We start from the raw sequence: 12821 nt of genomic DNA on the forward strand, positions 1-12821 counted from the left end.
AAGAAAATTTGGCCAAAACAGTTGTGTTTGTTTAAAATATAGACCTAGTTCCTTTTGTTGATTCGTTGATGTAAAATGAAGAGAAAATAAACCCATGCCTTTATGTTATACATGCAAGAGTTCTTTTTTATTAATCATTTTATTCACTTATGTTTCAAATGATATCCCCCTCCCCAGTTACCCCTCCACCAATACCCCCTTCTCATCCCCCCTTCCCCTGCCTTTATGAGGGTGCTCCTCCACCTACCAACCCACTCCTGCCTCACCACTCTACTATTCCCCTACACTGGGACATCAAGCCTCTACAGGACCAGGGACCTCCCCTCCCATTGATGTCAGATCAGCCCATCCTCTGCTACATATGTATCTGGAGTCCTGCCTCCCAAGAGTTCTTTTCTTTGATGTCTAGCAAAACACTTTGAAGATTTATGTTAATCAAAATACCCATTCATAGAAGTGATAAAAGCAGCATTGTGTTTATTTATCCTTGATCTTTGTTTTTAATTTTTTTTTTTTGCTATAATGTTATTAGATTTTTTGTTGGAACCTGGAATGTGAACGGCCAGTCTCCAGACAGCAGCTTAGAACCTTGGCTCAACTGTGATCCAAATCCTCCTGATATTTACTGCATTGGGTAAACTTCTGGACCTTCCTTTTCCTATATTTGGTGTTAGTGTAACATGACGAGAGCCTCCCTCTTATCTGTGTATATGTGCTTGTGTGTGAATGTGTTGGTGTGTGCATGTGAGCCCCAGAGGTTATCACGTGTCTTGGTCAATCACTCTCTATCCTATTTCCTTTTCTCTTTTTATTAAATATTTCGCTTACATATATAATGAATTTTAGTTGCTTACACCCCCCCATCACCTTCTTCCCCCAAAACTCCCCTCTTGCACTCATGCCTTCTTCATATGTATGAGCTGCTGAGTTTAGTTGGAGTTTCTTGTGTGAACATGGATGGGAGACTATTTACTAGAGCAACCCATCAGTGGCTTTCCCACCAAAGAAAGTGACACCCCTTCCACCAGCAACCATTAACTGCCCGTTGTCCCTTAGGAAGGAGTAGGGCCTCATGGGCCCCTCCCGTGTCCATGATGAAATGTTTACAGGCCCAATCTGTGCAGGTCTGATGCAGACAACCACAGCTGTACTGAGTTCAGGAGAACAATGGCCATGTCATCCACAAGATGTTTTTTGCTGAAGATGTCCCCATCTTCTGGCTCTTACATTCTTTCCACACACTCTTTCAGGTGTTCCCTGAGTGTGATGTAAATGTCCCATGGTGGCAGAACGCTCTTCCATCACTACATCTCAGCACTTTGACCAGTTATGAGTTCCTACCTTAGCTGCTACCCACTTCTATGGGAAAGGCCTTGTCTTCCTTATTTTTTTTTAGATGGGGAGTCACTGAACCAGGAGTTTGCCTAGAGAGAGATCCTCCCATCACTTGCTCCCCGGTGCTGGCATTACAGCCACATGCCTGCACAGACAGCTTTTTGCACGGATGCTGAGGTTTGAACTCAGGTCCTCACACTTATACAGCAAGCACTTTACTAACTGGGATATTTCCCCAGTCTTGATCTGCATATGTGTTCTAAACCATGTTTGGTAAACATTTGCTGTGCACTATATGTGAGGGTTAATTTGTGGGTCAAAATTAAACATGAATGAAGCTCCTAATAGGGAACTGCTCATCGTAGAAACAGATGAGATCAATGCTCAAAGTGATTAGTTAAAGGTTGGAAAAGACAAGTTTCACCACTGTCCCTAGGAGCATTTGTTACTGTTCAGTTTAACTATAACTATGTAGATTCTTTAGAAAACCTACATGTCTTTTATAAAATATATCTTGTACTCTTTTTTTTTTCCTATACTCTAATGTCTCAGCAAATGGGAAAGGATGTAGCCAAGGAAAACTGTGGCTATGTATAGTGCCTGCATCTATTTGTTCCCTCAGATTCCAAGAGCTGGACTTGAGCACAGAAGCCTTTTTCTATTTCGAGTCTGTGAAAGAGCAAGAGTGGTCCTTGGCTGTGGAAAGGGGACTACCTTCGAAGGCCAAGTATAAAAAAGTAAGCTGCGCTCGCTCCATTCTCTCTTCAGTACAGAATTAAGTAGGCCTCACTGGGAGTTACTCCATTAACTGAACCGCTTCCAAAAGGTTTAAATAATTGACTTCTTCGTATGAAATACTGTGCTGTATGAGACTAATCTGCTGTAGTTACTTCTGAGAAAAAAATTCATAAGCTTTCTGATCATACATGTTCATCCTTTAGATGGTTTTTGGAAGAAATCAACTTATTGTTTTTGCATTAATAATCCAAATAATTAAATATAAGCTAACTGATCTGTCTGTGTAATAAAAATATAAGATTGTCCTCTGACATGGCTAGAATGAAATGCCTACAGGAAACAAAGGTGGGGTATGGAGTATGTGGGGTACAGAGAGTATGCTTTAGATTCAGAGCAAGAATAGCAGTATTGTGGGATTTAAGCACATCCTGAACTTGTTTGTAGGGCAAGCATAAACTTGGCTTTAGCAAGGTGGTCCAATTGGTGGTCTTTAGAAGATATCTGCTAGGGGCATTTAGCTACTAAGAGAGTTATTTTCATCTTAAGACTACTATCTCAAGCTCAAACAAAGTAATCTATTGTTTTGAACAGTTTGTGTAAGTAGCATAACTCTTGAGAATGGTACAGCTCTCTAGCTCAACTTTAGGTTAAGAAGAATCAAAATTCAAAGGGGGGCTCTTTAGGAGGGAAAGGGAACAAGCTGGGATAATGGCTTATACTTTACTATTTGAGCTTTTAATATACTCTCAATGGGCTACAATGTGATTTAGAGGTCTAAGCCTGGGGATATGGCTCAGTGGTAAATAGCTACATTATATGCTCAAGGCTCTTTATTTGATCCTCAGCACTGATAAATAGAAGCAGAGACAGAGACAGAGAGAAAAAGGGGGGAGAGAAACTGAGACTTATACACGATCCCTCAAACTTTTAACTCTTATTAATCAAAACCAGACTAGAGTTTCCACAGAGAAGCTTAGTTTCCAATTTATGGGGTCTGATTGGAAATTAGAGGGTGCAGATCTAGATTTGGACATTGCTAGTCACCTTGTTGGTCATCCTAGGAAGTTAGTTATGTAGCAGAAAGTGATGCTTATTTTAGCTGGTAGTAACTTCCTGGAATTCATAGGTTCAACTGGTCCGCCTTGTGGGGATGATGCTTCTTGTATTTGCCAAAAAAGATCAGTGTCAGTACATCCGAGATATTGCTACAGAAACAGTTGGAACTGGGATCATGGGGAAAATGGTGAGTTCCTTCAGCTATTAATTTGATTATCATTTATAGCTATGCAAGATTCACTTGCTCCTTGTGCTAACTAACTTTATACTTTGTCTAACAGGGAAACAAAGGTGGGGTAGCTATGAGATTTGTATTCCACAACACCACTTTCTGCATTGTCAATTCCCACCTGGCCGCCCACGTGGAAGAGTTCGAACGAAGGAATCAGGATTATAAAGACATCTGTGCAAGAATGAGTTTTTCAGTCCCCAATCAGGCTGTCCCACAAGTGAACATCATGAAGCATGAGTAAGCAGCTACCTCTCTGTGGCCTTTGGATAAGGATAGAACAGTGACTAAATAGGGTAAAAAGCTATCGATCTGTGAAGAGTGAGAGAGTACCATTTAGGGATTTGGGTCACAAAGAAGAGAGTGTTAGTTAGAAATAACAGATTCATTGAGACAAAGAAATTAGGTTTGGCATTAGGAGAAAAAAGGTTTCTATTAGTGTAGCTTCTAAAATAACACTGAAGGAATCTGCAAATTAGAGTCCTTTTGTTAATTCAAATAAAAATGTTCACTGTAAGTATAATAACAAAAGATAAAAATGAATAAACATGATTTAGAATCCTTTATTTATCTTCCATTCTCCCCAGCCAGTCCTGCTCTCCAAAGGAGGCTGTCTTTGGCTGTCGTTGGGGTGTGGACCTTTCCAAAGCTGTGCTGTCTGCTGTGATAGCCAGCATCTGCTGTTGGGTATTTGAAAGTCATTAGTCAAACTGAGAGATCTGTAAGCAAAAGCTGGATTCAATTTTGAAGATTGCACGGGGAAAATGTGGAATACCCTAATTTGCAAAATAGTAATCATACATTAATTATTTGAATGCATTAGGCTAAATAAGTTATTTTTATTTGTATATTCTAAGTACATCTATTAAAAAATTGAAAGGATATGGAGACATGTATCATCTGAACAGTCTCTTCTAGATTTTTTTCCATGCATATGTAGACACGCATACTTATATGAGAACATACTGCCCTATTTATCTCTGTGTCCAACTCTGTTTCCACAGATCTACATTATTCGTTTTAATGCTTGTGGTGATTTAGAGGAGGGGTGGCAATGGTGGGTCTGTAAAAACGAGCCTTGAGAAGGACAGAAGTAGAGGGTCATTGAAGAATGGGGTGGGTGGGGACAGAATGAAGAATGGGTACAATAGTGGTATTTGAGTGTGCCCATATTGTCACAAAAACTGGGATCCTAGAGAATTCTGTTTCACGGGAACAAAGTCAAGGTCTTAAAATTTTTGACCCGTGGTGAACCCAGCAATTCATAAATTTATTTCCCAAGAATCCAAAACTTTCCTGTTGCCTTTGAGAACTTCCAGTGACTGATGCTGAGAGTGAGGATTTAAGTGCCAGGTTGGCTACAGTAGAGATCTAGGATTTCATTTTCCTAGTGTCCTCGGTCAGTCATTCCCACCCTACACAGAGGCTACAAAACCTCAGGGCTCTGGGAAGCAAACGCATTAAGATTCTCTTCGCCCAAAGATCTGGCAGGCAGCCAGACAAAATTTTGAAGCTAATCCAGCAAATAAACTGTATGCCTCTCAGTCATTTAACTCCTTGGCTTCCAAATCCCAGATGGATACTATGGAACCCCATTTCCATTTGGTTTTATGTGGTGGTGCTTATTTTCCCAGATATTTTAGAATCTCTTGTATTTCTTAGGTATTAGCAATACTTACCCCTAAAGAATTAATTATGGCTTAAACCTCTTGTCAGTGATAAATAGATCCTTAAAAGAAATCTACCCATTTTCTTCTCTCAGTTCCCCCTCTGACTGACTTTAATCTTAATTACTGTTAGTCTAATCTATTGCTAGTCTGTACTAATCTATTTCTTGGTCCTCAGTGTTGTCATTTGGCTGGGAGACTTGAACTACAGACTTTGCATGCCTGATGCCAATGAGGTGAAAAGTCTTATTAATAAAAATGAGCTTCATAAGCTGTTGAAATTTGACCAGGTAAGTGATGTTTCAGTGGCAGAGATTGTTAGGATTTACAAGATAGACACATGGTAGGCATGGTTTATACTAGAAAGAGATGACAAGAGATGCAAGATATTGTGGCTGGGGATATAGATATTTGGAGCACCTTGATTAGGTGCTAAGATTCAATGGAGATAACATTGGTTACAAAAAGCAAATTTAAGATCCCTTTAGTAAATCATTATCAGGCAGACATTTCAGAGATTTGTATCCATGGGTTGGAGAATGGGTGAGGTTAACTGGAGAATACTTCCTAGAGGAAACTGGCCTTCTGCCATGTTGATGTAGTTTAGCAAATGGAATGGAGAAAATTGTTCAGTGATTGCTTGGCAGGCTGGGCAACAGCTTGGAGGTGAAAGAGGGAAGGAGGCGCTATAAAAGAGACTGGAAAACAGAGAAAGAAAGTTTGTTTGGAATGAATGGCACAAGCTATAATCTAATAGGAACTGACTGATAAATCGGTGTTAACTGGTAGTCAGCTGTTGATGTTAACACCAGTGTAAAGGGCTGAGAAGGCGGCTCCTTGGATATAGTCATTGCTGCACATGCATCAGGACTTGAGTTCGGCTCCTCAGCACCCATGTAAAAGCCAGGCTCAGTAGCATATGTCTGTAGCCTGAGCCCTGGGGCATGAAGACAGGTGTATCTCAAGGGCTTACTGGCCAACCACCCTAATCCAAACAGTGAGCTCCTTGTTTAATGAGAGGACCTGTCTCAAAAGATAAGGTAGAGACATGACCGAAGAAAGCATCCTGGTGTCACTCTTTGATGTCTGCACATTCCCACGTGGACACCTACTCACATATAAACAAAGAAGAACAACAAGACCTCTTGTGAGAAAACAATTGGTTATGTAGTGCTCAGACAAAGGCTGATAGCCAAGAAACCAATATGTATATAAGCCACTATGTTGGTGTGTAAACCTGGTAAATGAATTTTCCTACATTTATCTTTTCTTTTTGAGCTAGGGTATCACTATAAAGCCTATCCTAGATTAGAACCAGCTGTCTAGTGTAGAGCTGCCCTTGAAGTTATGGGCTTCCTTCCATTACTTCCTAATGCTGGCACTGCAAGTAGGTGTCAACACGCCTTGATCATAAAAATAATTTGTTATGGAATATAGGTACTGGCCAATAAAAATGAATGTTTCTTCACGTCCTCTCATATTTGATTAATACATATTAATTGCACACAGTCATTGTGTTTATTGTGATATATCAGCAAGTGTATTGAGAATACAATAATCAAATCCAGCTTCTTGGAGCTGGGGAATGTTGCTCAGTGGTGGAACATTTGCATAACCCATGTACTGCTGTGGGGAGATGTGCCATCGAAATCATCCAGCTTGCGTTTATGCAACCTTCCCTCACATCCCGCTTTCTGATGATCAGTGTTCTCCATTCAGGTAGACTTTGTTTTTTCACACCTGAGAGCTAAAATGTACCACTTATCTTTCTATGTCTGATTTATTTCATTTAGCATTGATCTTGTCTAGCTTATCCATTTTGCAGCAAATGACAGTAATTTGTAAATGTAAATGACATTGTGATTGAATACTATGTGTTTGTGTGTGTCACATTTTCTTTATCTAGTTACTATTAGCAGTCACTTCTCTTGGTTCCCTATATTTGGCTATTGTGATAGTGCCACAGTAAACGTGTATACATATCTCTTTGGTATGCTGATTTCACTTCCTTTGATTATGGACCCAGAACTTTGTGGTACTGGGATGGAAGTAAATGCTTCTTAATAAGGAAAGACAATGTTTTGACCTTTAAAGACAGTAAAAATTCAGGAGTTTTGCTGTACAGTAGTTTTTATAGTGAGCCTTTCTTAGCTATCTACCTTTACACTGAAGTTGAATGGCTAATTTGTTTGTATTTCTCCCTTTTTCTTCCATGCAAAAAAGGGTACAGTTGGGATAAATAAATTCTGAGTCTCATATAACGTTCAGGGAAAGGTGGAGACAGGAGCTTCACTCTGTGTGTGTGTGTGTGTGTGTGTGTGTGTGTGTGTGTGTGTGTGTGCGCGCGCGCGCCCGCGCGCGCAAGTGTGAGTATGGGGCAGTCCTTGAGTGCAGTACCCACAGAGGCCAGAAAGGCAGTGGGACTCCACCGGAGCTCAAGTCACAGGTAGCTGGGAGACATCCAATAAATCCAGGACCTCTGAAAGAGCAGTATGCACTCTTAACCACTGAGCCATCTCTATGGCCCCAACTCACCCATTAAGAAAAGAACCATTATTTGCTAAAATTGCTCTCAAAATTATCCTTTCAAGGTTTGTGTGCTTTTTGTTATAATTATAATTATGCAAGACCATTCCTGCTCAGTTCTACATAATGTGGGATTATTCTGAATTCTTGTTTCCATAATTTTATCCTGGCCACAACTGGGAATAAATGTCAGTATGCTAATAAGTGTTGTTAGAAGGTGAGTTCAGATGCTATGGCCATGTTGACATTGAATTCAAAAGATAAGAAATCTTTGTTTTTCCATGGTTGAAAGGCTGTAGAACTGAATACTTAGAACAGAAACAGTGGCCAGTCAACCTAACACTTAAGTTGATATGCTTATGTGGTGTTTCTTTCTGTCTGTAGTTAAACATTCAGCGCACACAGAAAAAAGCTTTTGCGGATTTCAATGAAGGGGAAATCAAGTTCATTCCCACGTACAAATATGATTCTAAAACTGACAGATGGGATTCCAGGTAAAGTGATGAGAAAGTTCTCACAGAAAGGTTAAAGCTTGATCCCTTTTCTATGTCCTTCCATGTCTCTCCTGACAGGCTAGGAACTGTGTTTTTATCACTCCATATGCAGAGAAGGAAATCGCATGGCTTAACGTTATTACAGAAGAATATTTCAATCTGAGCTTATATTGGGAGAGTATTAATTAGATGCCAGGGCTGGTGACACTTTATGAGCGGCTTCCAGCACCCTGGTTCTATCACCTCTGCACACTAGCTTGGATTTTTGCCTTCCTAATCTTACCTTTCCTTCTTAGCTGATGCCATTAGCTCCTTCCCCCACACTCCTCCTCTGCTACTTAACTTTGGATATCAGAAGGTGAGAACTAAGAGTCATAAGCAGTTCTTCTAGCACAGTTACTCTTGGTCCTGAGAACACACCAGAATCCATTGGTTTGGGCCTAGAGAGATTACTCAGTGGCTAAAATATTTAGTGCTCTGGCAGAGGACCCAAGTTCAATTACTCCAGTTCCAGGGGATCTGACACCCTTTTCTGGCTTTTAATAGCACCTACTTATATGTACACATAAATGAATTTTTTTTAAAAAGTCTTTAAAAATAATTGGTGACCTCTTAGAAATCCTAATGTCTGAACTCACACCTGCTGTTGTTGGAGGGAAAAGAGAACTACTCCTTGGAGTCCCTTTGATTTCCTCATTTGCCCCAGAAAAGTAGTGAGGAACCCTATCAGGAAATCCTTCTTACCTGCCTGTCCACCACATATGTTTCTTTCTTTTTTCTAGTTTCCTAGGTAACTCAGGAGCTTGAAAGACAAAAGAATCCTTGGGCATACTCAGCTGCTGCAAACCCTGAGATCATTAGATGGAGTAGGGGTGGGGAGTAGGAGAATTGGCAGCAGTGGGCAGAGGGTTGTCCCATGTACCCAGGGAGCCAGTCCACAATTGAAAAGGGACACTGAAGGACCTTATTTACTTTGCTTGGTTTCTGCCACTTAAGATAGAGCTCCATGGCCGGGCGTGGTGGCGCACGCCTTTAATCCCAGCACTCGGGAGGCAGAGGCAGGTGGATTTCTGAGTTCGAGGCCAGCCTGGTCTACAAAGTGAGTTCCAGGACAGCCAGGGCTTTACAGAGAAACCCTGCCTCGAAAAACAAACAAACAAAAAAAAAAGATAGAGCTCCAGAGCTACTGATAAAGAATATTTGAGTCACTTACTAGATCAAATGTACAAGGCCTTCCTAATTTGAATGAATGAATACGTTTTCCTTGCCCTCAGTATTCTGTGGACTATTGTATGCTCATGCTCACATGCGTGCATGTTAGTTCATCTCTATCAAAGAAACTTGATCGATGTGTCCATGAAAGTCCAGGTTTAGAAAAGAAAGCTCCGTTCTTCTCTAGAGATTAAGCCCCCTCTAGGAACAGAGGATTGCAGTTTTCTACTGGATCAGTTGTCTGTTATGAAGTACCATTGCAGTCAGGTGGAGCAAAGGAAGGGGAAATGTTCAGAATGGAACCCTGGCCTTACTTATAAGGCTATTTTAGGAAGGTGTTGTTCCACCTTCCCCTATGGTAACATTGTCTAAGATGCAGACCTAAATTTAGGGAAAGCATCTATTCAGTCTTTAGATGATATTAGGCACATACTTTGTACTAGGCAGTAGTGCTAGGAGTTCAGTGGCTGGCAAGCAGGCACAGGCCATTCATTTTCAGTGCTTGCAGTGTAGGAAAGAAGATGATAGGGGTCCTCTGGGAAGAAGTGTGTGGTTCACTGGGACACATAAAAAGAGGCTTAATGTGATTCTAAATCAATGTGTGCTATTACTCTTGTGTGGTATGTTGTTTGTGACTCATTCCTTTATTTACAGTGGGAAATGCCGAGTTCCTGCCTGGTGTGACCGAATTCTTTGGAGAGGAATAAATGTTAATCAACTTCATTACCAGAGTCACATGGAACTCAAAACTAGTGACCACAAACCTGTTAGCGCCCTGTTCCATATTGGGGTAAACAGTTGATTGCTCATTCATTTGCTTACGTGATAAGTAACTATTTCCAGAACACTGTGTAGATATAGAGTGGATTCAGAATTCAGCATGTCATAAATGATCTCTAGTCAAATCATCATTTACAGAGTTGAGTGGTTGTACTCCTTCACCCATCTCAAATACTATTCTTAGATCTTTCCACAGTCCAGTTTTTTTTTACTGATGTATAGGTATTTTATGCTCTGGAGGCACAGAATGATCACAATAGGACCAGATCTACTTGTTAATTTAGGAGATAGAGCCCCATCTGCTACAGTGACGTCTTCCTCTCAAACAGCATAGGTTTGATGTTGATTTGAACTTGGTTGCATCTTGAGCTGAATTTATAGCCAGTAATGTTTTGCCTCTATTGTAAATGCATTTTTTCTCATTTTTAGCTATATTATGAGTATGCAAATTATAAGCTTGCTGACTTATACTTGGATTCTTTCTTGTGGATTTTTTACACATGTGATCCTGTAACCTATCAGGATATAACTAGTGTGGTTCTTGCTAGGATGACTTGATAGTCTACTACCTGGTTTGGCGTTCAAGGTCAACTACTTTGTAATTGTAGGACTATAGACAATTTATTCAGCATCCTCATGTCATGTATCAGTCTCCTCCTCTACAAAGTATGCCGGTAATGAGACCAACTCGTAAGGATTCATGTATGCAAAGAGCAAGATAGGACAGATTTTTTTTTTTTTTTGGTTTTTCAAGACAAGGTTTCTCTGTATAGCCCTGACTGCCCTGAAACTCACTTTGTAGACCAGGCTGGCCTCGAACTCAGAAATCCACCTGCCTCTGCCTCCCAAGTGCTGGGATTGAAGGCATGCGCCACCACACCCGGCTAAGACAGATTTTTTTTTATGTCAGTTTCAAGGACTGCTGACATAGCTGTCACTCATGTATCTTATGGTAACTCTTATTTTATATGCACTAGTGTTTTGCTTACAAGTATGTCTGTGAGAGCATATCGGATTCCCTGGAATCAGAGTCACAGACAGCTGGGAGCTGCCATGTGGGTGCTAGGAATTGAACCCAGATCTTCTGAAAGAGCAACCAGTTTTCCTAACTACTGAGCCATCCCTCCAGCACACAGACACACACACACACACACACACACACCCATTTAGGGCATTTCCTTGGGAAACAAAATTAGTTCTTGGTTTTAGAATATATTTTAAAAGGTTCAAGACAGCTGGGCAGTGGTAGCGAATGCCTTTAATCCCAACAACAAAGGAGGCAGAGGTAGGTGGATCTGTAAGTTCAAGGCCAGCCTGGTCTACAGAGTGAGTTCCAGCACAGCCAGGGCTACACAGAGAAACCCTGTCTCAAAAAACAAACAAACAAAATGTTCAAGACAACCAATAACAGTTTTTGTCACTTTTGGATTGCAGTTATTGGTTTTTGTTTATTATATGTTTATTGAAGGGTGCGTGCTGTGGGATGTGTGAAGGTCAGATGACAACTCGGCAAGAATTGGTTATCTCCCTCTACTCTCTGCAGTTGGTTTTGATGTGGTGCTAGGAATCCAACACAGAGCTTTGTGCCTTCTAACCACTGAATTCTACTCACCTCTACCTGCTTCTCACCCCACTTTGAAGCCTTAACACAAGAATGGGTTTAATCCCACATTCTAGTTGTGCACTAGAAATGGTGCTGGGCTCTTGGTGCACCACGCTTACTTCCCACAACAGTGCTCACTTAAAGACTTGCCACTTGACAGAGGAACAGATAAGAACCCAAGGACTTATAAATCACTTCCTTGAGAGTGTTTGACTAGGAAGAGAGCTGAGCTTCAAATCTTTAGTCTGTTTAACTCCTGTATCTTTCCACCTCTGTGCAGTGGCTTCATAGTTTTAAAATCCTGATGAAACATGCCTTCAGAAGGCACGTTTAACCCATCCAAGTCCAGTCTGTATGTCCAGAATGTCCTCTTTTTCCTCATGTGAACCCCCTAATCCATTTAAGGAAAGTATCTCTTCCCAAACACTGGCCTCCTTGGATTTTTGTTGTGTTTCCTTGGAATATTTTTCGTATTATACCTCCATCCTAACTCCCACTTAGATATTTTAAATTTTTCAAGGGTTCTTTATATTTTTGTTTATCTTTAATTGAATCCTGTGTTTCTTCTTTTAAATGGCACAGCAATTTTCAAAAGTTCTTTGTGGGGCTTTCAAGATGGCACACATCTTTAATCCCAGCACTTGGGAGGCAGAAGCAGGCAGATCTCTATGAGTGTGAGGCCAGCCTGGTCTACAGAGTGAGTTCTAGGATCAGCCAAGACTACACAGAGAAACCCCTGTTTCGAAAAAAGAAAGAGCGAGCGAGCAGAGCACACGCCAGAGAGAAAGAAACAACAAACAACTTTCAGAAAGAAAAGGTTACAAAATTGTGTCAGACCATGAAATTCATCATAACCTAACACTTACAGACTGTAAGACTAAAATGATCAACCTTCAGTTCTCTAAGTTATGGTTTAGATACATTTTAAAAAACCAAACAACTCCCTAGACTGTTTGACTCAGCTGTTTTCCACATCTGCCTCAGACCCTTTGCTGTAAACATGACTCTGTTTAACATGACTTTTTGTGGAATTTTATACTTTGGGTAAAAAGGAAACTTATATCCCAAATATAACAATGCTATGTTACATTACTTGTACTAAATTGTAACATTAGTTTGTATAATTTTTAATATTTTTTAAAAAATACAGCTATATCAGGACATTGGAAGTCCTGTTTGAT

At 40.5% G+C, this 12821-nt stretch overlaps 1 protein-coding gene across 3 annotated transcripts in view; it reads left to right on the plus strand.

The window, feature by feature from the left end:
• Ocrl (OCRL inositol polyphosphate-5-phosphatase) overlaps positions 1–12821 on the plus strand; it is a 54445-nt gene that overhangs the window by 21035 nt on the left and 20589 nt on the right. For all 3 annotated transcript variants that reach the window (XM_029534174.1, XM_029534176.1, XM_029534175.1), the window contains exons 9-15: positions 533–634; positions 1958–2072; positions 3200–3316; positions 3411–3598; positions 5204–5315; positions 7936–8045; positions 9912–10047. In XM_029534174.1, coding sequence (XP_029390034.1) covers positions 533–634; positions 1958–2072; positions 3200–3316; positions 3411–3598; positions 5204–5315; positions 7936–8045; positions 9912–10047 — 880 coding nt within the window. The remainder of the gene's footprint in view (positions 1–532; positions 635–1957; positions 2073–3199; positions 3317–3410; positions 3599–5203; positions 5316–7935; positions 8046–9911; positions 10048–12821) is intronic.

Source organism: Mus pahari, chromosome X (assembly GCF_900095145.1).
Source record: "Mus pahari chromosome X, PAHARI_EIJ_v1.1, whole genome shotgun sequence".
NCBI lineage: Eukaryota > Metazoa > Chordata > Mammalia > Rodentia > Muridae > Mus > Mus pahari.